At 44.9% G+C, this 26,894-nt stretch overlaps 1 protein-coding gene across 1 annotated transcript in view; it reads right to left on the reverse strand.

The window, feature by feature from the left end:
* Positions 1–26,894, reverse strand: part of LOC139406789 (N(G),N(G)-dimethylarginine dimethylaminohydrolase 1-like) — a 109,649-nt gene that overhangs the window by 16,340 nt on the left and 66,415 nt on the right. Inside the window, exons 2-4 of the mRNA XM_071149825.1 lie at positions 17,910–18,009; positions 16,988–17,061; positions 8,591–8,710 (exon numbers count right to left, since the gene is read on the reverse strand). Of these exons, the coding sequence (XP_071005926.1) occupies positions 8,591–8,710; positions 16,988–17,061; positions 17,910–18,009 (294 nt within the window). The remainder of the gene's footprint in view (positions 1–8,590; positions 8,711–16,987; positions 17,062–17,909; positions 18,010–26,894) is intronic.

The following is a 26,894-nucleotide window of genomic DNA, read 5'->3' on the forward strand; positions in this document are numbered from 1 at the left end:
ATACTCTTAATGATTGGCTATGAAAAGGCAACTGACATTTACTCCTGAGGTGCTGACTTGTTGCACCCTCGACAACTACTGTGATTATTATTATTTGACCATGCTGGTTATCTATGAACATTAGAAAATCTTGGCCATGTTCTGTTTTAATCTCCACCTGGCACAGCCAGAAGAGGACTGGCCACCCCTCATAGCCTGGTTCCTCTCTAGGTTTCTTCCTAGGTTTTGGCCTTTCTAGGGAGTTTATTCTAGCCACTGTGCTTCTACACCTGCATTGCTTGCTGTTTGGGGTTTTAGGCTGGGTTTCTGTACAGCACTTTGATATATCAGCTGATGTAAGACGGGCTATATAAATACATTTGATTTGATTTGATTTAATGCTTGGGGGGTATATGGGAGCTCCTGCGAGATAGAAAATGACCAAGTAGTGAAGCATGCATTGCCCTGTCTGTATCGTACTGTTTCTGCATTAGACTGAAGAAGCCTTCCTCTCAATGACGTGTCCTCCCCTGTTTGTTCTACATGACACAGGGATGAGTTACGTTAGAGCAATGTGATCTCCAGTTTGATCCCAGTACAAGGGTGTGGGCAAGATGGCCTGCAGTTACTTCGAGCAACAAATGTGTCACCGGAAATACTATTCAATACAAAGACCAAATCAATAAAACTTTTTCATTTGCAAACTCATTAAGAACTGTTTACACATTGTTTAGGAGTTCCATTATTCTTATTGTGGTGATTTATTACCAGGTGGAACTATTAAAAAATTAAGTAAAACATCTGACAAATCCATTAATATCAAAGACAAATGAAGAAACAATATTATAATAATACAAATAATTAGGTGGGTGCTTACATTGGTCCTATTTGACATACGTACAAGTATGTATTATATTCCAGTGTTTCTCTCCACCTCCATCTCCTTCCATCTCTCCTCCTGCCTCTTCCTCTCTCCACCTCCATCCCTTCCCCTGCAGCCTGCTCTCCCCCACCCCCTATTCTCCCTTCTCCCACTCCATCCCCATGCTACACAGAGCAGTTGTGCCTCTATCTAACTTTCTCTCTCCATCCCAACTCTCTCCCCCATCTCTCTCCTCCTGCCTATCCCTTTCTCCAAATTCATCCCTTCCCCTCTCCTGCAGACTCCTCTCCCTCCTTTTAACGCCTGTGTTCTTTGTTGTAAGAGACAGGGTTCCATCAAGGGCCAAAATGTTTCAGGTTTTGGTTTTGTTGAGCCCCACCAGGAGAAGACAACCTCGGCATCTACATTTTGAGTGAGAAAGAATCGGCCAGCTTGGCAATGTTTGAGAGTCGCTCAAATCTGTTCATTCTCGTCACCTATGAAGAATGTTCATATATACTCAGTGGCCAGTTTATAAGGTACACCACCCCGTTCACAAAAATGGTTCGCTCCTACAGACAGAGAGTCACGTGGCCGTGGCCTGCTTATATAAAGCAGGCAGACAGGCATCGAGGCATTCGGTTACTGTTCGATTGAACGTTAGAATGGGCAAAACGAGTGACCTACGCGACTTTGAGCGTGCTATGACCGTCGGTTCCAGTATCTCAGAAACAGACGGCCTTCTGGGCTTTTCACACACAACAGTTTCTTTGGTTTACTGAGAGTGGTGCGGCAAACAAAATATATCAAGTCAGCGGCAGTCCTGTGGGCGAAAACAGCTCGTTAATGAGACGTCGAAGGAGAATGGCAAGAATCGCTCAAGCTAACAATGCAAATAACGACGCAGTACAACAGCGGTGTGCAGAAAGGCTTGGAACGTATAACTCATCAGTCCTTGTCACGGATGGGCTATTGCAGCAGACAACCGCAACGGGTTCCACTCCTATCAGCTAAAAACAAGAAGCGGCTCCCGTGGGCACGCGATCACCAACACTGGACAATTTATATGAGCCAGGCTCAAGGTCCTAAACGACATCATAATCGCCATCGATAAGAGACATTACTGTGCAGCCGTATTCATCGACCTGGACAAGGCTTTCGACTCTGTCAATCACCACATTCTTATTGGCATGTGGTGAGTGCCTCGCTTGGTTTGCCAACTACTTCTCTGATAGAGTCCAGTGTGTCAAATCGGAGGGCCTGTTGTCCGGACCTCTGGCTGTCTCTATGGGGGTGCCACAGGGTTCAATCCTCGGGCCAACTCTCTTCTCTGTATACATCAATGATGTTGCTCTTGCTGCTGGTGATTCTCTGGTACACCTCTACGCAGACGACACCATTCTGTATACTTCTGGCCCCTCTTTGGACACTGTGTTAACTAACCTCCAGATGAGCTTCAATGCCATACAACTCTCCTTCCGTGGCCTCCAACTGCTCTTAAACGCAGGGAAAACTAAATGCATGCTATTCAACCGATCACTCTGGACGGCTTTGACTTAGAATATGTGGACAACTACAAATACCTAGCTGTCTGGTTAGACTGTAAACTCTCCTTCCAGACTCACATTAAGCATCTCCAATCCAAAATGAAAATCTAGAATTGGCTTCCTATATCGCAACAAAACATCCTTCAGTCATGCTGCCAAACATACCCTCGTAAAACTGACCATCCTACCGATCCTCGACTTTGGTGATGTCATCTATAAAATAGCCTCCAACACTCTACTCAACAAACTGGATGCAGTCTATCACAGTGCCATCCGTTTTGTCACCAAAACCCCATACACTACCCACCATTGCGACCTGTACGCTCTCGTTGGCTGGCCCTCGCTTCATACGCGTCGCCAAACCCACTGGCTACAGGTTATCTACAAGTCTCTGCTAGGTAAAGCCCTGCCTTATCTCAGCTCACTGGTCACCATAGCAGTACCCACTCGTAGCACGTGCTCCAGCAGGTATATTTCACTGGTCACCCCCAAAGCCAATTCCTCCTTTGGTCGTCTTTCCTTCCAGTTCTCTGCTGCCAATGACTGGAACGAACTGCAAAAATCTCTGAAGCTGGAGACTCATATCTCCCTCACTAGCTTTAAGCACTAGCTGTCAGAGCAGCTCACAGATCACTGCACCTGTACATAGCCCATCTATCTACCTACCTCATCCCCATACAGTATTTATTTATTTATCTTGCTCCTTTGGACCCCAGTATCTCTACTTGCACATTCATCTTCTGCACATCTACCATTCAAGTGTTTAATTGCTATATTGTAGTTACATCGCCACCTGCTCCTTTGGACCCCAGCATCTCTACTTACACATTCATCTTCTGCACATCTACCATTCCAGTGTTTAATTGCTATATTGTAATTACTTCGCCACCATGGCTTATTTATTGCCTTAACTCCCTTATCTTACCTTATTATTATAGACTTTTTGTTTTCTTTTGTTCTACTGTATTATTGACTGTATGTTCTGTTTATTCCATGTGTAACTCTGTGTTGTTGTATGTGTCGAATTGCTACGCTTTATCTTGGCCAGGTCGCAGTTGCAAATGAGAACTTGTTCTCAACTAGCCTACCTGGTTAAATAAAGTTGAAATAAAAACAAATAAATATGTACATATTTTTATTCCATCCCTTACATTGTGTTTGTATAAGGTAGTCGTTGTGAATTTGTTCGATTACTTGTTAGACATTACTGCACTGTCGGAACCAGAAACACAAGCATTTCAATACGCTCGCATTAACATCTGCTAACCATGTGTATGTGACAACTAAAATTAGATTTGAGTGGAGGAACCTTGTCGCTTCTTGTCGTGTCATGCTGATGGCAGAGTCAGGATTTGGGGTAAGTGTAGTGTGAACACGCCTGGCAGGCAACTCTGTGTCATAAAACGGGAAAACGGTACAGACACCAAACAGAATGTGACGCGTTTTGAAATCCAGGAGAGACGGGAGAACATACACCTTCTTGGCGGGACTACCGCATTTGGGGCCCAGGGGCATTTAAAAAAAATGAGTCAGCTAACTTACTGTATTTCAACACATTTTGCCATGGTACAAAGAGAATAATTTTCTGTATTATAATGCTATTCTACACATTTTGTCAAGAGGCTAGGTAAGATTAAATGAAGCCGTTTTAAAAGCAAATATCCTGCAATTCTTATACTTTTTGCCATGAAAAAAAAAATTTATTCAATGCTATTTTTATAGCTCATATCATGCTTTGGCTCACATTATGCCACAAGGCTGAGAACATTTAGCAGTTTTAAAACACATTTTCTGCTATTCTACACATTTTGCCATGAGGCTGAGAGAAAATGTTGCCGTTTTAAAGCAAATTTCCTGCAATTCTGCTAGCATGCTATCATATGCTATCTGGGGCCCCAAGCAGGCCGATAGCGGCGCAGTAAAACAGTGGTGTGCAGAACGGCATCTCGGAACGTACAACTCATCAGTCCTTGTCACGGATGGGATATTGCAGCAGATGATCACACCGGGTTCCACTCCTATCAGCTAAAAACAAGAAGATGCGGCTCCAGTGGGCACGCGATCACCAACACTGGACAATTAAGGAGTGGAATACCTTGCTGGTTCCTGTTGCGTCATGCTGATGGCAGAGTCAGGATTTGGCCACGATGAATTCAGACTGCTCTGGAGGCAAAGGGGGTTCCAACCCAGTACTAGATGGGTGTACCTAATAAACTGTCCAGTGAGTGTAATGCCAAATAATATTATCTAAAGTGTTTAGCATCAAGTTAATTAAGTCCTTGTGCATATTGAGGAGTCCCCAGAAGAATTATTATCTTATGCTTCAATGATGCCAGATGGCCCTGTTTATCAAAGCAGGACACTGGCATGCACACACCACTCCAAATCACAGACTGTCGTGTAGTGTACACACACACCTGACACGCAACTCTGTGTCAATACACAGTACGAGGTAGAGACACGAAACAGAATGTGACACGTCAGACAATGGAGCACACACACCTGCTTGACGAGACGACCGCATTTGAGGCCCCGGCATTAAAAAAAATCTATAAATTCAACCAACTTACTGCATTGCAACACATTTTGCCATGGTGCAGAGAGAAAAATGTGCTGTTTTTATAATATGTGTTCGATGGGGGAGTTGAGGTCACTGCTCTTTGCATGCCAGTCGAGTTCTTCCACACCGATCTCAACAAACAATTTCTGTATGGACCTTGCTTTGTGCACTGGGGCATTGTCATGCTGAGAAAAGAAAAGGCCTTCCCCAAACTGTTGCCGTAAAGTTGGAAGCACAGAATCATCTAGAATTTCATTGTGTGCTGTAGCGCTAAGATTTCCCTTCACCGGAACTAAGGGGCCTAGCCCAAACCATGAAAAACAGCCCCAGACCATTATTCATCCTCCACCAAACTTTTACAGTTGGCACTATGAATTCAGGCAGGTAGCATTCTCCTGACATCCGTCGAAAACAGATTTGTTTGTCGGACTGCCAGATGGTGAAGAGTGATTCATCACTCCAGAGAATGAGTCCAATGGCTGTGAGCTTTACACCACTACAGTCAACGCTTGGCAATGCGTATGGTGATTTTAGGCTTGTGTGCGGATACTCGGCCATGGAAACCCATTTCATGACGCTCCCGACGAACAGGTCTTGTGGACTTTGCTTCCAGAGGCAGTTTGGAACTCGGTAGTGAGTGTTGCAACCGAGGACAGATCATTTTTTTCAGCCCTCGGTGGTCCCGTTCTGTGAGCTTGTGTGGCCTATCACTTTGTGGCTGAGCTGTTGTTGCTCCTGGATGTTTCCACTTCACAATAAAAGCACTAACAGTTGCCTGGGACAGCTCTAGCAGGGCAGAAATTTGACAAACTGACTTGTTGGAAAGGTTGCATCCTATAGCCACGTTGAAAGTCACTGAGCTCTTCATTAAGGGCACTCTACTGCCAATGTTTTCCTATGGAGATTGCATGGCTGTCTGCTCGATTTCATACTCCTGTCAGCAACGGGTGATGCTGAAATAGCCGACCACTAATTTTAAGGGGTCGCTAGCTAGCATGCACAGACATTTGCATGCATGTGTTGCTATGGTTACACAGTACCAGAAGCTGTCAGGAGCAGTCTGACTCTCAAAATAGACCAAAAACAAAATTTTAGATACTTGCATATGAAATGTCTTCCCACATCCCTCGAATTGGTGCTGGCTGGCGCACATTGTGGCATTGTTGACAAATTGGCTATTTTAATGTGGAGATATCGTTTTTCCCTGATCCACTTCCATTAATCAAAGGAGGAGTAGGATAATGGCAGCTCAGTGGCTTCAAAGGCTCTTATTGGCCAAGACATAGCGTAGGCTATCCAGGGATTATATACAATGCCTTCAGAAAGCATTCATACACTTTAACTTATTCCACAGTTTGTTGTTACAGCCTGAATTCAAAAATCTACACACAATATCCCATAATGACAAAGTGAAAACATGTTTTTAGAAATTTTTGCAAATTTATTGAAAATGAATTACAGAAATATCTAATTTACTTAAGTATTCACACCCCTGAGTCAATACATTGCAAAAGCACCTTTGGCAGCGATTACAGCTGCGAGTCTTTCAAGGTAAGTCTAAGAGCTTTTCACACCTGGTAGTTGATCATTACTAGACAACCTTTTTCAGGTCTTGCCATAGATTTTCAAGTAGCTTTAAGTCAAAACTGTAACTCTGCCACTCAGGAACATTCACTGTCTTCTTGGTAAGTGTGTTTTAGGTTATTGTCCTGCTGAAAGGTGAATTCATCTCCCAGTGTCTGGTGGAAAGCAGACTGAACCAGGTTTTCCTCTAGGATTTTCCTTGTTCTTTTTTTAAATCATTTTTAACAATTACATGCATACCCATAACATGATTCAACCACCACTATGCTTGAAAATATGGAGAGTATTTCTCAGTAATGTGTTGTATTGGGCTTTCCCCAAACATAACACTTTGTATTCAGGACAAAATGTTATTTGCTTTTCCACATTTTTTGCAGTATTACTTGAATATTGCCTTGTTGCAAACAGGATACATGTTTTGGAATATGTTTATTATTTTCACTCTGTCAATTAGGTTAGTATTGTGGAGTAACTACAATGTTGTTGAACCATTTTCACTTGTCTCTTATCACAGCCATTAAATTCTAACTGTTTTGATGTCACCATAATTAATAAATTATCAATATTCAATATCTGATTTAGGTGCCCTTCTGTGCGAGGCATTGGAAAACCTCCCAGGTTTTTGTGGTTGAATCTGTATTTAAAACTCACTACTCGACTAAAGAACCTTACAGATAATTGTATGTATGTGTGGGGTACATAGATGAGGTAGTCATAAAAAAAATCATGTTAAACACTGTTATTGCATACAGAGTGAGTCCATGCAACGTATAATGAGACTTGTTAAGCAAATGTTTACTCCTGAACTTATTTAGGTGTGCCATAACAAAGGGGTTGACTACTTATTGACTCAAGGTATTTCAGCTTTTCATTTTTAATTTGATTTTTTCCTTCAAAAAACACAATCCCACTTTGACATTATGTGGGCCAGCGATTTATACAATTTTAAATTCAGGCTGTAACAATAAAATGTGGAAAAAGTCAAGGGGTGTGAATACTTTCTGAAGTCACTGTACATCATTGATTTCCACATATAATTGAAAGAAATTAGATTTTTATTCCATAAAGACTGTAATTGTGTCTTGTGAATATTGTATAAAAATTATTTCAGCCATGTTCCATATTAAAAAGTGAAGTGCCACTTACAGTTTACCACGTACAGTAGGCAACAGGGAATATGTTCCTCCACTGATCTTGGCATCTGGGATAATCCAGCAGTGTTTGTGTTTTTTTATAAAAAATATATAAATAAATCTCCCCAATTTCATGGTATCCAATTGTTCGTAATTACTGTTTTGTCTCATTGCTACAACTTCCTTACGGGCTCGGGAGAGACAAAGGTCGAGAGCCATGCGCCCTCCGAAACTCAACCCAACCAAGCCGCACTGCTTCTTAACACAGCGCGCATCCAACCCAGAAGCCATCCGCACCAATTTGTCGGAGGAAACACCGTACACCTAGCGACCTGGTCTCAGCGTGCACTGCACCCAGCCCGCCACAGGAGTCACTAGTGCGCGATGAAACAAGGATATCCCTACCGGCCAAACCCTCCCTAACCCGGACAACGCTAGGCCAATTGTGTGTCGCCCCATGGAGCTCCCGGTCGCGGCCGGCTGCGACAGAGCCTGGTCTTTGTGTTTTTGAAATACGACGAGCATACATTGTAAAATTGTAAACTGACAAAAATGTTTCAAGTTAGAACCCATTAGTTAATATACAGCACCAACTACATAAACTGATAGGGTCCATTATCTGCTACCTGGACTTATAAACATTGACTTATGATTATGGGTAACTTGAAATAGCTCTTGAAAAGAGAAAGCAATTAAGCACGGTACTGTTTTAATAATTTTTTGCTTGTATGAGAATGACCACCACAAATTGAACTTGAAGAAAATCTATTGGGATGAGATAGGAGTTATTTCAGTTATGTTTTCTGCAAACGCTATTAAACATGTATTAATCTAAACATAATTTACAAGATGCTGCAAAGGAAAGTAAGAACTATGTCCTCTGAACCTATCTTGCATGACCCATGCACTCAATGGTGACTGATACCTTCAGGGCTTTCTGAGCCGGTTCGCTGGTGCCAATCACGATGAGGCCTGGTCCTCCCATGCTGCAAAAGCTCTTCAGGTGTAGGCCATCAGTGACAGGGACAGTGGATACGGCATAGTCCTGCAAACACACAACAACCCTACTGCATTACATGGACCGTGGACATAGTCTTGCAAACACACAACAAACCTACTGGATTACACAGCATAGTCCTGCAAACATGCAAGCCCTAACATCATTGGACTAGACAGGTCCCAGTGGGAAAGGTAACCGAACCGGCATTGGTTGAGAGTCTTAGAGATGAGGTCCCTAAAGCCCCAGGCCACTGGTTGGTTGAGATTCTGAGGTCACCAGAGCCCCAGGCCACTGGCCCCTCCCCTCAGTCTGTAAAAACCTAAACTAGCAGGCGTAAATTAAACGCTTGACATTAGATCCCCTATATACTGGTCTCGACGAGAAGAAGCTGTCGGGAGGTTCTCTTCCGCACTGTTCAACCAATTCAGTAAATGTGGAGTAGGAGGACTTTTTTGGGACTTGGCAGAGGCTATTTTTTACAGGGCTGCGTCTTTCTCTAGCCTCGCGTGCCAGACACTCCTATATAGTTCTAGTCTAGAGCTCTCTGTTCCATGGTTTGTTTCTGGAGGACCAGACTACTGCTACTGCTCAGAGAGCGACTGATGATGTGGTGTCATCCTACTTTGGTCTGTCATACCATATCTACCCCATGGTAACAGGGGTTCTGGTGGGCTATTAATTAGCTTCTGGAGTATGTTGTGTTGTGACATGGGTTGGAATCCCAGGTTCACTGAGGCAGGAATGGACATGTTATATGGAGTGTCAATTCACTCCGCTTTGTCATCCGACCGATATCTGCCACATCATATCTGCCCCTGTTTCTCTGGCCTGGTCCACATTAAGTGTGTCATGACTTACCTGGGCCACCTATTGAGGTGTTAAATGAGGTAAAAGGGAGAGTGGTGTGCCACTTTAACAGTAGGCCTAGATCAAAGCAAATTGATCCTCTCTGAAGGAACAGCATTTCCTGACAGTCGGAATGTTTGTTTTACCACTATCCAACTACGACGTGCAACATGTTTCAACGTGCCAATAAATCAGTACTTTTTAGGTTCAAATTGTCGCCGTCTTGGAGCTAGAATTGGGATCATGTATACTGTGCTATTGACTACACACAAGGTAAAGGAGAGCAATGTACAGTACAGCAAATGAGGCATTTGTGGTAAGTGCATGGGGGCCGCCATCTTTATGCACTTCCACTATTGTCCTTTCCTCCTCATTCCCAGCTCTTCCTTGTCCTCCTGGAGCCCTATCTTAACAGTAAAATAGAACAACACCCAATTGACAACTCACAATTCATGACAATCACTGGATTAGGCTTCACAAAAATATTTTGAACAATGCATTCCTGCTTGAACATGTTAGATGAACAACTTATTTATTTGGTTTCCTACCATCTCAGTAGTCTAGTATACAGTCTAAAGCACTTTATAGAGTGAATGATAAAAAATATATAGCGTCTCACCGGGAAAACAAAATAGTGTGACCAAATTATGGGCTGGTGCCACCAACTGAAAAAGTTGCTCACACTAATCTGGAGCCCTGTCAAGGGGTGTGCTATTAAAAAAAAAATCTGATACAGTGTACAGTGTTCTTCTGCCAGTTTGGTTGTTCAGAAGAGAATCATGCGATAGGATGTTATGCAGAAAAATATGTTGGTAGTACAAGGCTATGTACAGGTAACTGCTAAAATAATGTAAACGCTTGAGTAAATTAGTGATACAAAGTATTTTGAAAGCAGATGCTCCACATAGGTGTGGTTCCTGAGTTAATTAAGCAATTAACATTCCATCATGCTTAGGGTCATGTATAAAAATGCTAGGCAGGCAATTATTTTGGCTACCATGGCTATGCCCCCATAGGATGGCAATGCCCCCATCCACAGGGCACAATGGGTTACTGAATGGTTTGATGAGCATGAAAATGATGTAAACCATATGCCTTGGCCGTCTCAGTCACCAGAATCTCAACCCGATTTGAACACTTATGGGAGATTCTGGAGCGGCACCTGGAATTTCTTGTGAAATACTGGTGTCACATCCTTCCAAGTGAGTTCTAGACACTATGCTGAATGTTTGCAAAGGTCCATTGAAGCTGTTCTGGCTCGTATTGGCCCAACGCCCTATTAAGACACTTTGTTGATGTTTCCTGTATTTTTGTGCACATGAAAGTCAGTGATGTTTACTGTAGGTTACTGAGGCAATACAAATGTGATGTGGCTAAAATATGACTGAAAAGAAAGGGCATTTAGTTGACTGAAATGGCCTACTGTTTTTGTCATTTTGACAATAACTAGGCTAAATCGTTATTCAAATGACAAATGTAGTATATGTAAGAATAATCAAGTTAGCTACCTACCCAATTTTTTTTTCACTGGTAGCTAGTGATAGCTAGTAATAGTGATGCAAAAGCTAGCCCTACTTGAAACATCGCTATTGTCACGTCCTGACCTTAGTTTCTTTTTTTATGCCTCTGTTTTAGGTTGGTCAGGGCGTGAGTTGGGGTGGGCATTCTATGTTTTGTTCTATGTTTGTAATTCTATATGTTTGGCCTGGTATGGTTCCCAATCAGAGGCAGCTGTCAATTGTTGTCTCTGATTGAGAACCATACTTAGGCAGCCTGTTTTCGCCCTTGAGTTGTGGGTAGTTGTTTTCTGTCTTTGTGTGTCTGCACCAGACAGAACTGTTTCGTTTGTTCCGCTTTGTTTTTTTTGTTTGTTCTAGTGTTCAGTTTCTTTATTAAATTTACCATGAATACGTACCACGCTGCACCTTGGTCCTCTTCACCTTCTTCCACCTATGAATATCGTTACAGCTATCTCCTGGCTGCATTTACCCACCAGATTCAGTAGCTTGAACCCCCACCCCCAAAAAGTTTGAAAATCCTATTGATAACCCCATTAGATTCTATTGATAACCCCATTAGATCCTATTGATTCCTCCATTAGATCCTATTGATAACCCCATTTGATCCTATTGACAACCCCATTCGATCCTATTGACAACCCCATTCGATCCTATTGACAACCCCATTCGATCCTATTGACAACCCCATTAGATTTCTGCCCAAAGTTTAGGGAAAAAAACTAAAAGTGAACATAATTCATGATGGGTTTTTTATGTTTATTTAGTTTTAGTGTCTAAGATAATAGTTTCAGTGTAGTTTTAGATTTTCAAGAAGGTTTGTTAATTCATTGTTTTTTTTTCACGATTCGTTTCCGTGTTAGTTTTAGTTTACTATAATAACCGTGACTCTCTGGTCTACCTATAGACAAGTAACAATCACAAAGAATGTTAGGGTATGGGAGCAGACACAAAGGGCTACTGGGGGTATCAGGCATGAATCAATTGCCTTAGGTGTCTGGTTTATGAGATAGCTAACCATAAAGGACATTTGATTGTTCATAAATATGTGGGGATAACTCATAAATTCTATGCAAAATATGATATGGACAGTGTTTTTGTATGAGTCTAAATTTGGCCTACAGGAAGGAGGTGAAATCTAGTTCTTTGTTTAAACCGTGTGGTGATACGGAATTTAAAATTGTATATCCTCTGCATTGTGGATAAGCTTTTTTCCGACCGCCACACCAAGTCATTAATTTATAGTGCCTTTGTGCTATAAAATGTCTCGCAACTTGCGAGGTGATATTTTGATGTCTGATAGTGGATTGATGTTCTCCCAGGTGTACTTTTAAGGCGTGGAATGTTTTTGTGTACAACACATGTGTACAACACATTAGGAACACCTGCTCTTTCCATGACATAGACTGACCAGGTGGTTCCAGGTGAAAGCTATGATCCCTTATTGATGTCACTTATCAAATCCACTTCAATCAGTGTAGATGAAGGGGAGGAGACAGGTTAAAGAAGGACTTTTAAGCCTTGAGACATGGATTGTGCATGTGTGCCATTCAAAGGGTGAATGGGCATGACAACATATTTAAGTGCCTTTGAACTGGATATGGTAGTAGGTGCCAGGCACACCGGTTTGAGTGTGTCAAGAACTGCAATACTGATGGGTTTTTCACACTCAACAGTTTCCCGTGTGTATTAAGAATGAGAAAGGGAACAGGAATGGGGATACCTAGTCAGTTGCACAACTGAATGCATACAACTGAAATGTGTCTTCAACATTTAACCCAACAATCTGAATGGTCCACCACCCAAAGGACATCCAGCCATCTTGACACAACTGTAGGAAGCATTGGAGTCAACATGGGCCAGCATCCCTATGGAACTCTTTCGACAACTTGTAGAGTTCATGCTGTGACGAATTGAGGCTGTTCTGAGGGCAAAAAGAGGTGTAACTCAATATTGTTCCTTATGTTTTGTACACAGTGTAGATCTTATTGCAAGAACACATATAATTAACTCCTTTAGTAGTGCAAATTATACATGCCATTTATCTCATAGGTCCTAGGAGTCTGAGGGCTAGAAGTCTGAGGGCTCCTTCTGATTTGACCAACATGACTGATAGATTTCTTGATTGTTTATAGGTAAATAAAGGAAGATTCTGAAAGGCAGAATGTGCAAAATCACTTTCCCTTCCACTTCTGAAGGTTGGCAATGATGGATTTGGTATCCCATGGGCTGATGCTAACTATAAACAGGTTTACCACATTGGCAGCTGGTGGTATACTGACAGGGGGTACATGGTATGCTCCAGGCATGGGGTTTGAGAACATATACCAAGGATGGGCGCCATCAGGATATTGTGCTGGAGCTAGTGTAGCTTGACCTGGGGCTAGCTGAGGTGGAGCTAGCACAGCATGACCTGGGGCTAGCTGAGGTGGAGCTAACATAGCTTGACCTGGGGCTAGCTGAGGTGGAGCTAGCACAGCTTGACCTGGCGCTAGCTGTTGAGGTGGAGCTAGCACAGCTTGACCTGGGGCTAGTGGTTGAGGTGGAGCTAGGGTAGCTTGACCTGGGGCTAGCTGAGGTGGAGCTAGCACAGCTTGACCTGGCGCTAGCTGTTGAGGTGGAGCTAGCACAGCTTGATCTGGGGCTAGTGGTTGAGGTGGAGCTAGGGTAGCTTGACCTGGGGCTAGCTGAGGTGGAGCTAGCACAGCATGACCTGGGGCTAGCTGAGGTGGAGCTAGCATAGCTTGACCTGGGGCTAGCTGAGTTGTAGCTAGCACAGCTTGACCTGGGGCTAGCTGTTGAGGTGGAGCTAGCACAGCTTGACCTGGGGCTAGCGGTTGAGGTGGAGCTAGTGTAGCTTGACCTAGGGCTAGCTGAGGTGGAGCTAGCACAGCTTGACCTGGGGCTAGCGGTTGAGGTGGAGATAGTGTAACTTGACCTGGGGCTAGCGGTTGAGGTGGAGTTAGTGTAGCTTGACCTGGGGCTAGCTGAGGTGCAGCTAGCACAGCTTGACCTGGGGCTAGCGGTTGAGGTGGAGCTAGTGTAGCTTGACCTGGGGCTAGCAGTTGAGGTGGAGCTAGTGTAGCTTGACCTGGGGCTAGCAGTTGAGGTGGAGCTAGTGTAGCTTGACCTGGGGCTAGCTGAGGTGGAGCTAGCACAGCTTGACCTGGGGCTAGCTGAGGTGGAGCTAGCACAGCTTGACCTGGGGCTAGCGGTTGAGGTGGAGCTAGTGTAGCTTGACCTGGGGCTAGCGGTTGAGGTGGAGCTAGTGTAGCTTGACCTCGGGCTAACAGTTGAAGAGATAGCTTAGTTTGACCTGGGGCTAGGGGTTGAGGTGGCGCTAGCACGGTTTGACCAGGGGCTATCTGAGGTTAAGAAAGGGCTAGCGTAACATGACCACGGGCTAGCAGAGGTAGAGGGGGATCGAGATCATAGGGTTTGGGCAAAAGACCGTCCTCTCTCCTCCATGGCCCGGAGACCAATAAGTAGTAGAGGAGTACATCAATTCGTTAGTATGCAAAAGGAAGAGTGTCCTCCCCTCCTCGATAGCCACCTTTTCATCGAGGATACTCATGTGCATCCCAGCGCAGAAGTGTGTTTAAATCTGCCACACCTCCTTTGAATCAGCTTTTGTTTTGTCAGAGGAGAAAAACGTGCATACTTTGAAAAATGCCCATCCATGTTCACTCTCCTCGATTAACTTGGACCTTTTTCAAAAGGAGGTGAGAGAGGACACAGGAGGTGACCATTTGAGGGAGAAGTTCAAATAGAGCTACAACTTCCACACAGGAATATCAGAGGAACCATTAATTATTTGTCAAGTTTAGTTCAGCCATGGTTCTATAGTCAAAAACATTGAAAAAAGAAAACTTGACCAAACAAATGGTGAAACCCGGAAGTACAAAGGGAGACTCAACACATACGTTTTAATAGGGCGATGAGGACGCGCCCATATTCAGCACCGCTGAATGGACAGCGCTTCTCCTGCATCTCCACTCATTGAGACAGGTATAGCGGAGCTCTGTGGTGCTGAAATGGAAAGCGCCTCTGTCCAGTTGGCAATGGATATTTCCCATTTGAGGGTATTTTGACATTATAAGCACAGTTCAATACAGTCCTCATTCCTTTATGAAGCGGCAGTTTAGCCCAAACAGTGACTCAGAAAAGATAGCAGCAGGCAAATGTCCTCCCCTGAGCTTATCGTGAGTCACATGATAACAACCCGTCATATCCCATGGACCATCCTAGAGTTGTGTTCAGCAGAGAGAGAAGTTTTGAGTGAAGATTCCTTACAACGTTAACTGCCCTACTTGTAATATATGTTAATTAATTTACAGGGAGATGGCAAATACCCGCTAGCCCCAGGTCAATTAGTGGATTTCGGCGATTTCAGCCACACCCGTTGCCGACAGGTGCATAAAATCAAGCACACATTAATGCAATCTCCATAGATAAACATTGGCAGTAGAATGGCCTTATTGAAGAGTTAATTGACTTTCAACGTGGCATTGACTTTCAACGTGGCACCGTCATAGGATTCCACCTTTCCAACAAGTCAGTTTGTCAAATTTCTGCTCTGCTAGCGCTGCCCCATTCAACTGTAAGTGCTGTTATAGTGGAAACGTCTAGGAGCAACAACGGCTCAGTCGCAAAGTGGTAGGCCACACAAGCTCACAGAACGAGACAGCCAAGTGCTGAAGCGTGTAAAAAATGTCTGTCCTTGGTTGCAACGCTCAATACCGAGTTCCAAATTGCCTCTGGAAGCAACGTCAACACAGGAACTGTTCATTGGGAGATTCATGAAATGGGTTTCCATGGCCGAGCAGCTGCAGGGCTAGGCCCATTAGTTCCAGTGAAGGGAAATCTTAGCGCTACCACATACAATGACATTCTAGAGGATTCTGTGTTTCCAACTTTGTGGCAACAGTTTGCGACGGCCCTTTCCTGTTTCAGCATGATAATGCCCTAGAGCACAAAGCGAGGTCCATAAAGAAATGGTTTGTCGAGATCGGTGTGGAAGAACTTGACTAGCTGCACATAGCCCTGACCTTAACCCCATCAAACACCTTTGGGATGAATTGGCACACCGACTGAGAGCCAGGCCTAATCACCCAACATCAGTGCCAGACCTCTCTGATGCTCTTGTGGCTGAATAGAAGAAAGTCCCTGCAGCAATGTTCCAACATCTAATGGAAAGCCTAACTAATGGGGGACTAACTCCATATTACTGCCCATGATTTTGGAATGAGATGTTCAAAGAGCAGGTGTCCACATACCTTTGGCCTGAAGATACAGTATTAAGTGTTATGATCTTGAATGGAAGACAAGACAAAGATGTCTCCCCATGCACTTTGATCTTCCTCTCGCATGTCCTTCACTCAACAAGGGTAAGAGACTGTCCTTTACATATTTAACCCCCCAATCACATATGTGGATAATCCTGGCCTGAACAGAACAGGCTGTAAAATTATCCTGAATTTAATAAAGGAAGGAGGAAAAACAATGGGAGCTGTAGAGGGGAAAAAGCCTTGTACGTTTTCCAAGAGCCGCATCATCAATACCTGACTTATCAAGGATAATGAATAACAGTGAGAGGCTGAGAGAGATACCATGGTGGAATTTAAATTGGACACAGACAGGAGCGGAAACAGGGCAGCGAGGAAAGGTCAAATTCCTGTTGGGTGTTGAACTCGCCAGGAAATGACCCCATGAATCAGCAAAAGGCATTCTTTCCCGAAACCACTGGAATCATCCTCTTCTCCTAGCCATACATTCCTGAGACACCATGTTTGCCATCTAATCAATTGCAGAGACAATAGCGTATTTAAATGCCTTGAGGCCCTTGAGGCCCCTGAATGAGACCATGATTACCTCAGGGGGGCAGTAATGGTGGCTTGAGGACACAGGAAGTCAGTCTGAATATTCCCAGGGTGCACTGCTCTAGTCTGTTCTCACTCACCTTGAACACATCGGCCAGGATCTCTGCTCCTTTCTGATTGGTGCGTTTGGAAAGCCCCACAAAAAACTCTCTACCTGAGGAGAAACAGACAACAACCTGTGGTCAGTATGGATGGAGAGAAAGATAGAACAGAAAGAGAGAAAGTACGGCCTGTTTGGGTCGCCACTCAAGAGCACTGCAGAGAGAATGGGTGTAGCCGTTGAGCTTTTATAAATGAGCCGTTAGCGACGTCGTTGCCAAGAGGAAATGTTCCTAGCCCTGCCTGCCAAGTGAAACCAATTTCAGCTGGATGGGAGATGGGAGGAACGTACCACAGAGAGCCAGCGTCTAGAAACTCAATTAAGTGTTCTAGTGCTTTTTCCAAGCCCTGCATGGTGTAGAGCATGACCCACATAACATTCACAGGCAAAGCTGCACAACTGTTACAGAATGTACAGAGTAGACCATAATAAAGACCTCACCTCACTAGCACTCTACCTACAGTACGTTCTCAGCTAGTTCATTGTGAGATGACTATTGTGGAACAAGGTTCCTATTGTGATGAAATAGGGTGTGTGTGTATGTGAGAGATGGGTGTATAATATTGCCATCTGAGATAATCATTTTCAATCATGCAATGGGGCAGACTGCTGTAAGGAAAAACACTCTTGTGAGGTCACATAGAAAGATATAACAGTCAGACAGTTGTAATTTGTACGCCATTTCAGTTGAGGTCACCTCAACTACTTGACTATTCCGAATTAGTTATTCGGGAACAATGTTTGTTCACCACCTGTGGTGATGGGTCATATGCATGATCAAGTGGTCATACATGTTTAGCTTTGCTGAATACCTGTATACTGTATCCGTTTCCATAGTGATAACTAAGAGGATGGTGATGCCCATGGTTTTAATGGTGTGCGATTAGTGGAACGTTGTGTACCTGTAAAGAGGACGTCTCCTCCGTCCAGAGTGGCGTTCTCATCTGACATCTCAACGATGTTTAGGTCCAGCTCCTTCAGAGCTCGCCGCATGGCCTCCGTCTAGAAAACACACATAGACAGACAGGGTTAAGGCACATACACAAGTGCATATCTAGGCGCGTGCAGTCACGGACAGATGCACACACAAAGCATTCATTGGAAAGACGTTTATTGCAATGAGATATAGTACACACACATGACACACCAATAGGAGAGCTCTCAATGATATATGGAAATGAATACCTGGGACAGCCTAATAAACAGCGTCCAGAGAAAGGTATTATGATCAAGTCATCATATTGCTACATAACACGAGCGAAAAGGCACATGATCCACCATCAGCCAGGTTCCTGAGTAGAGTACCGAATCACGTAAACCAAACCAGTCTGTCCAAGAGATCATCATGACATCATCTCTGCGAGCCACAAGGTTATGTCATAACAGAGGAAGTATGTAAAACTTTTTATATGGCCACGGTGGTGGAAATGGGGTAGGAAGAGACCAACACTAACCTAAAAAAGGTTTGGCGGATTAAAAAACAATCCATCCAAGTCAAAGTTCCTGGCCCGTTCTCGGGGTCAGCTGCCCCTGTGTGTGTGTCTCCATAGAAGAGGACCAGCTGTTTGGTGGTGGACTAGATTTGGTCAGTATAGCTTGGTCTGAGGTCCGCCTATTCTGGTTTTGACTGTCCCGGGTTTTGGGGGTCCCCAGGGAGCTGTGACTGCCGTGGGGCCTGGGGCCAATGTGATGTTAGTGTAACATCAGTGTTTCCACAGGCCCCTATCTCACCATGACCTCAGCCTAGCTGTTCGCTAATCGAAGGCTTCTGCTTCTCCTCACACCAGACACCCGGGCCAAGCCATGAAGTCATCCAGGTAGAGACTGCCACGCGGGCCATGGCACAGCACAACACAGATAACACAAACACTTACTCTTTCTCACTCTCCCACACACGCATACATACACTTGCTATGCATTACACACATCCACACACAAATCCAAGACCTCCCTTGGATCCTCAATGAAACATAGTAGAACATGAGACCCTTTACCCTTTAAGTTCTATGTTTTTTTTGTTTTTTTTGAAAGGCTGCGAGGGTTTGTTTTGTAGAGGGACTCTACGTGTGATTTTGGATGATCTTGTGGCTCTGGCTCTCAGACACAACAGCACCTGTGTAAACAATCATCACACAGACCAGGCGGTTACCGGCTGGTTCCTCATCTGCTACGGCTCAACCTCATTCCACACAAACTCAACCACTTTTGCAGCATCTCACAGAAAACCAAAGGCATCTCCTCCGCCACCTCATCCACATTTTCCCCTTTCTTCTCTCTCTCCTCCCTCTTCTTTCTTCAGCTCCCAAGAACATTGTCTCCTTTTCACCTATAGGTACACCGTACTCTAGTTCATTAGTGGTCATAAGTAGATACTATGAAGTCACAACTGAATGTCTATCTAATAAACAGCATGGAAAATAGCCGTTTTAATTGGACCAAATATCTATTGAAATTAGAACAGACATGTTTTCCTTCAGAAGGTTATCAGTGCAACACCTTCAGCACTCCAATTAAGATGCATAGTAATTGCCCTAAGGGTACACAAGTTGTTTTGAATGATCCACAATAGATTTCAGATCTACTTTTCACTTGTCTTTGGCCTCATATTGCGTAAGGAACCAAATCAAATAAGTCAAGATTTCCCCTTTATTCAGTTTCATCTCCATTTCCCTCCACCACTACTCTTCCCTTCTCCCAGGGCTACTCCACCATTCCCCCACAGCCGCCCAGCCTCCACCACTGTGGTTGCCCCTCTCCTTCCCCTCTGCCTCCCGATGTGGCACACTGTGACAGGACTGGAGCCTCTGCCTGTGCCATCACAGCTGCAGCCTCCAGGGAGTACAAACGCACGCACCACGCAGATACGCACGCACACACAGACTAACCCTAACCCCCTTGACTTCACCCCTCAGGCATTTCCTCTGACGTGACCTCACAGGAGGTGATCTGTCCCAGGGACGCCAACTGGGGCCCTCAGGGGCCCTCAGGGGCCCGGGAGTCAAACGCACCGACCCCTGAATACAGACAAGCGCTGGTGTGTGTGTGTGTGTGTGTGTGTGAGAAATAGAGTGGGGAACAGTTCTGGGGCCCGTCCGTCTCGTTCTTACCACCTGGACCCCCAAAACAGTTCCGGATTTGATATTTACATTGCATGGATGAGTAAATTAGCCCAGACTGGAAATACAATTGGGGGTGTTCAGTGCATGACAGATACAGACTAGAGGTGTGTGGGTGGTGGACTGGTGGAGGGGTTCCCTAAAGTCCAACAAAGCTCAGAGGGTGTGCAGATACATGCGGTGGAGGGGGAAATATAGGCTAGTACAAGGTTTCCCAAACTCTGTCCTGGGGCCCTTCATGGGTGCACGTTCTGGTATTTGTCCTTGCACTTTAGTGAGTCAATTATTGTAATAATACTTATTTTGAGAAATAGCGGCCCTCGTGTGTACTTCCAGTAATAATGCATATCCCAATATGGTACAGAAACGGTGTGAAAATCTGGATACCGCCCAAGCCTACATCTAGATAGCCTAGTCGAACAGACTGAGTGGCCACCCTGGCTGTTATGTAAAGAGGGTGCCAGCTCCACTCTCCAACTGATATCCACTCCGCTGCTAAACCGCCCGCCCTGCCCAGGGCTACACGCTGAGAGCTAGGCCCTCCTATGAATGAGAAGGGCCTTTTAAAATTCACGACGGAGTTTTGACTGTTCTGTCCTAGGTACCCTGGTCCCAGATCTGTTTATGCTGTCTTTCAAACTCCTATGGTCACTGTCAAGCAAGATAGCACAAACATATCTGGGACTAGGCTACTAATAGTTGGAGCATGAATACAGAAATAAATAGCTTAATTTTTATTCCATGGCTATTGGGCAATTGAGTTGGAAAAGTCAAGTTCATGCGGCATCAATGATCGTTGGAGCTTCGGCTGGACATCCCATAGCATAGATGAGGATGAACATATAAGACTAATGCAGAGAAGGAAAAGTTAAAGAATGGAATGGGAATGCCAATCAGAATGGAAAAGGCTAATGACAAAGCTATGCACCCCAGAGAAGGAATTTCAATAAACACACTGAACTTCATTAGGTATACAAAACATCCAGCGGGATAACGTTATCAGATCTTTCCAGGTATTTAGTACATCTTTGACGTCATGGAAGGACTAGAGAGACGACTGGACTGTCTTTGTTCAGTGATGATAGGAGTAACTTGGAGCCTTAAAAGACTGAGAGGTTTGCTATGGTCAGTGATTCTCACCGAGTGGTTACCTTGGGATTTGCATACTTGGCCTAGAGGGTAACACACTCGCACGCAGGTTGACGTTTATAGTCATGAATCTTGCCTTGTAGGCAGAACTGAGCGATTTCCGCTAGATGCACCAGCTGCAAAGACATAATTGGCTATATCGTAACAATTCATGAAAACAAAAATTTGCTTTTTGGTCTTAATTTAAGGCTAGTGTTGTGAAGGGTCATGCCACCCCCTACAGTCTTCTAACTGTCTCCAATTACCTTGGGCAACACCCCTTTCCTTCACACCTGTTTACACTCCCAAATCATCTCTCCTCTGCCCTTTTCACCCCTTTCAGTTCCTTATTGATGCAGCATGCTCCTTCCTACACACTAGGATATTCTTTTGGTGATGCCACTGGGTTGCCCTAGCATTCCTCCTGCATTATATGATGAAGTAAGTGCCCTTTGTTATTATACTGTTTGGAGAATGTAAATCCTAAATAATATATAGTACTTGCCCTATTATTTATTTGTATAGCCATGCCCTCAGTTTTCTAATGATGCTAAATGCTATGGGCCCTTTGTTCTAGTTATGTGTTGGCGGTCTCCTTAGTTTATAGATGTTATATGTTAAGTCTATTTATACACATAGTCACTTGGCACTACCTTGACATGTCTGCACCTTTATGTTAATTTCTTTGTTGTCCTAATGTTTCATTTTTGTATCTCTCTTCCAGACCACCACATCCTGATTCACGTTATGACCGATGCACCGTTGTGGCAGAAACAGTCTGGAACCTAGCTTACTGTTCCGACCTAGTCCTTTTCTTCATGGTCCTTCGAGCCGGATAAGACTGCTGCCTTGGAACCAGACAACCTACCAGAAGGAGGTGCAGGAGTCATCCCCAAAAGCCTTCAAAACGCACACACCGAACCCAGAAGCACAAAGAAATCTTCACCCCCTTCCAGTACCAGCTCCTCCTAGGCATACTAAGAGACATTTAAAGTAATCTACAAGAGAACGCTGGAGCAGCGGGTACAGCGGACATCATCCCCATCAAGCTCCTATCTAATACAGCCTCCGTCGATAGTTCTTCCAAACCCCCCTCTTGTGGCCAGTGTGCCAGCCCCTCCAAGCTCCCCTCCTGTGGCTAGCACACCAGACCCTACCAAGCCTCATCCTCCAGCTCGGATCCAGGGAGGCACCAGTCCAACTCCAACCCAGGGCCTTTCCTTTCCAGTGGTCAGCGTGCCACCTCCGGGCCTTTCCTCTCCAGTAACCAACATGCCACGCCCTACAGGTCCCTCTCCTGTGGCAATTGTGCAACCTCACTTTCTCTCACACAACCTAAATGCATGCGCACATGCGCACATGCTTGCAAACACACACGCCACATGCACACATGTGTCAATTATCTTTGTTGTTGCAAAACTGAGTTGTTTTTTCACCATTCCTCTGTTAACAGGTTGTGGCAGTGCTATAACCCAGTTCACAGCAGGAATGTGACAAAAAGTAGGCTATTTATGCAACAGTCTAATGAAAATAAACTCTCAATGACTTGTCCAGGCCAGGCAGGCGGTATCCAAACAAATCCCAAGGCAATACGTTGGAAAAAACCTGCGGCTATGGTAACCAAGCCATCTTTCTCGCTCTCCCTCTCTCGCTCTCTCTCTCTCTCTCTCTCTCTCTTTTATTTAGCATAACACACAACTATCTGCTTAGGGATTACATAAACGTTTGATCAGTAGGTCAAAGTAAAGCAGCCACAGTAGATCATCAAGAACCTCACAGCTGAGCAGAACAACAACCACGGGAGATGTGGCCGCCTGTCTCAGCAGCAGAGGAAAGGAGAGGAAGCTAGCTAGAGCCAGAGACCTATATCCAACCACTGCCAGACTGAGGTTTTGTCCCAAATAGCATCCCATTTTCAGAGCCCAAGGCTCTGGTCAAAAGTAATGCATTATATAGGGAACAGGGTGCCTTTTAGGAGGGAGACTAGATCCAACCGCTGCCAGAACGACTTAATTTGGACTCCCAGGATATTCGGAGCTGGAGCAGAAAAATGCCCCAAACAGCCTATGAGGCTGACATATTTATGGCTTCACTAAGGAGTTGAGATGGCAGAGCAGGGTGTGGCATGGTGGGGGGCATATTATGGTCTGAGTGTGGATTGTTATGCAAAAGGAAACTCACATAGAAAACGCTAAGAGTTAGAGTTACAGGGAGATACAAAAAGGGGAGCGAGAGAGAGGAGAGAGAGCATTTAGGGGACTTGGTAGGGCTCTCTCTATCTATGTTCCTCCACCCTGTTACCCTAGCGAGCCAGAGTGAGTCCCCAGGTAGCCTCCTTCACCCTGCTGGGGGTACATTTCAGTCACGTCTTTTGGTATTACCATGGACCAAACCCTCCAACCCGCTGGGGTGTTAGGCAAGAGGGGAAACCATTATACCTATACCTATTATACCAAACGGAGAGTTTGTTTCCAGCTTTATCAAGGCACCAATCATACCAGCTCAGGCATCTACCTCGGGCATTCAAAGGCTGTTTCTCTGTCACTGTCATTAGATACACGTGTCATGTTGAAGACTGGCTTTGTTAAAGGCATCACAATAAGGATGTTCCATTTCTGTGTTTTTTCTGTCAAAGTGCTTCACTCACACCCCTTCCCTTTCCGGGAAGAGTCAACTACCCTTCCACACTGGGAACGAGTCAGAATTGACTCTTTCTAACAAACTAAGAAATACTTCTAGTAAAAAGCACTATCACTATCCATTAGAAAGATGAGTTTCAAGAAACTTCGGCACAGCAACTGTGGAATGGCATCTTTTAAAACAGCATCTTATTCTTAGTGTGCTTCAGTATACAAGGGAAGCCTCATAGGATGTGAACTTTAGAGCTGTATAGATCTAGCACTGTAATCAGCACACAAACTCACTCCCGACACTACTCTTTTATGTAGCCTAGCTACAAGCCAGGGGGGAACCCTAGATTATCTTCAGAGCTCTAGGCAGCATGCTCTCAGGAAGGGAGACAGATTAGAGGACATGGAAAAACAAGAAAAATACATAAAGACGAGAATGGGAATGAGTGGAATAAGAGAGAATTCTTTCAAGACACCTCAATTCATTCAAGACCTCCCTAACCCACACACACACACACACAGAGCTCTACTACAACAAACAAAGGTATCAGCATTGCCGGCCCAGGGCCAGCATTCCAGTCTCAGGGAAAATAAAGCTTCTCCTTCCAACCTCCAATCTCCCTCCTTATATCAGCAGCAGAGCCAGAAAGATACGTGTGTATGTTTTTGTAGTAGCAACCTCACACTGCGATGGCTCCACAAATATAGAAAGTAGAACTGCAGGGCAACAGGGTTTGTTGAAGGTGGGTGTAGGGGTGGGGGGTATGGGTTGCCCTTCTGTATCCCCCCCACGTATTGCCCTGACCACCAGGGACTATATATCTATATATATATATATACCCCCCCACACACACACACACACCCCTCTACCCCAACACAGGAGGTGAAACAATAAACACACCCCCTAGGAGGATTACAGTGGACCCTTGCCTGGCCGCCTCTGCCTGATCAGAAATAACATTCCGTTCATCAGTGAGGGAGCATGCACACACGCACACACAGCTCTGTACCCCCAGCCGGTCAGTCACGCCATCATACAACAGGCCCTTAGAGAGAAGACAAACGGCTGGCATTCACTTTCAAGGGCTCTGTTAAATCGTACTGACACAATGATACATTCTGTGACCAGATGGGTTTAACGACAACAATGTAGGCCAGAAGTTAACTTCAAAAGGGGAACATAAATTCGAACATGATTGCCTTTGAAGGTCCTTTGATCTATAAAGTAAAAAGCCTGGACGAAGATAGGTTGCCCGAATGTGTAGGCGCTCAACGAGAGGTGGCCCCACTAACTCACCTCCCACACTTGTTGAATAGTGACTTTACTCTCCCTTTCTCTGGCTAATATAGGAGGAAAAACCTATTCCCAGACCACCTTTGGCCTACCTGGCCAGGTATACAGGACCCCCCACATCTTTAGTGGAGCAGTGAATAACTAAAACACTGACCTGACTGGATCCACCATCCCAAACACTCACCCTCCAACCCAACCCCCCCTCCCCCGATATAGCATGTTGTGTGTGTCTACAACTCCACAAGCTTCTATCAAGATTGTAAAATGTTTGGCAAGGGACTTCTAGACTAACTAAAAGACACTGTTAGGCAGAGTTTGTCTGGACGAGAGTTAGAGGAAACAGAGGGAAATTGTTCAGTGAAGCTCATGAACACTTACCACACACATGTACGCACACACACACTGAATCATAGAGCTCCAAGCAAATACTTTCCCTGAATGTCTCCCAGAGCGTGACCCCAGATGACTCTTCCAGAGGGGGTAATGGAAAAAATCTGGTTTGACGCTTTGAGAGAATCAGAGATGAGACAGAAGAAACGAGATAGGTAGTTTAGACTGCGGTAAAATAGGCAGAGAGATAGAGAAAGGAGATAGAGAGAGAGACGAGTCATGAGTGAGGAGGTGATGATACTAATGCTATCACTAAAGGAATCCCCATCTCATCTCTAATCCTCCAATGCCCGGAAGAGGGAGGCTGGACAGGGTGAGGTCAGCCCATGCAGGGTTAGCCTGCTCTGGGCCTCTAAGAGAGGGACCCTGTCCATGGAGGTCAGAAGAACCACTGGTCTCCAGAGGATACTGATAATGAGTAATTCAGAAGAAATGTCTGTACAGTGTACAGTCATGGCCAAAAGTTGAGAATGACACAAACATTAATTTTCACAAAGTTTGCTGCTTCAGTGTCTTTAGATATTTTTGTCAGATGTTACTATGGAATACTGAAGTATAATTACAAGCATTTCATAAGTGTCAAAGGCTGGCCTCCCGGGTGGCGCAGAGGTTAAGGGGTACAGCGCCAGCTGTGCCATCAGAGTCCCTGGGTTCGCGCCCAGGCTCTGTCGTAACCGGCCGCGACCGGGAGGTCCGTGGGGCGACGCACAATTGGCCTAGCGTCGTCCGGGTTAGGTAGGGATCTCCTTGTCTCATCGCGCACCAGCGACTCCTGTGGCGGGCCGGGCGCAGTGCGCGCTAGCCAAGGTTGCCAGGTGCACGGTGTAGCCTCCGACACATTGGTGCGGCTGGCTTCCGGGTTGGATGCGCCTTCGTCTCTCCCGAGCCCGTACGGGAGTTGTAGCAATGAGACAAGATAGTAGCTACTACAACAATTGGATACCACGAAATTGGGGAGAAAAGGGGGTAAAAATGTTTTTTTTTTAAGTGTATTGACAATTACATGAAGTTGATGCAGAGTCAATATTTGCAGTGTTGACCCTTCTTTTTCAAGACCTCTGCAATCTGCCCTGGCATGCTGTCAATTAACTTCTGGGCCACATCCTGACTGATGGCAGCCCATTCTTGCATAATCAATGCTTGGAGTTAGTCAGAATTTGTGGGTTTTTGTTTGTCCACTTGAGGATTGACCACAAGTTCTCAATGGGATTAAGGTCTGGGGAGTTTCCTGGCCATGGACTCAAAATATCAATGTTTTGTTCCCTGAGCCACTTAGTTATCACTTTTGCATTATGGCAAGGTGCTCCATCATGCTGGAAAAGGCATTGT

Source organism: Oncorhynchus clarkii, chromosome 4, assembly GCF_045791955.1.
Source record: "Oncorhynchus clarkii lewisi isolate Uvic-CL-2024 chromosome 4, UVic_Ocla_1.0, whole genome shotgun sequence".
In the NCBI taxonomy this organism is placed as follows: domain Eukaryota; kingdom Metazoa; phylum Chordata; class Actinopteri; order Salmoniformes; family Salmonidae; genus Oncorhynchus; species Oncorhynchus clarkii.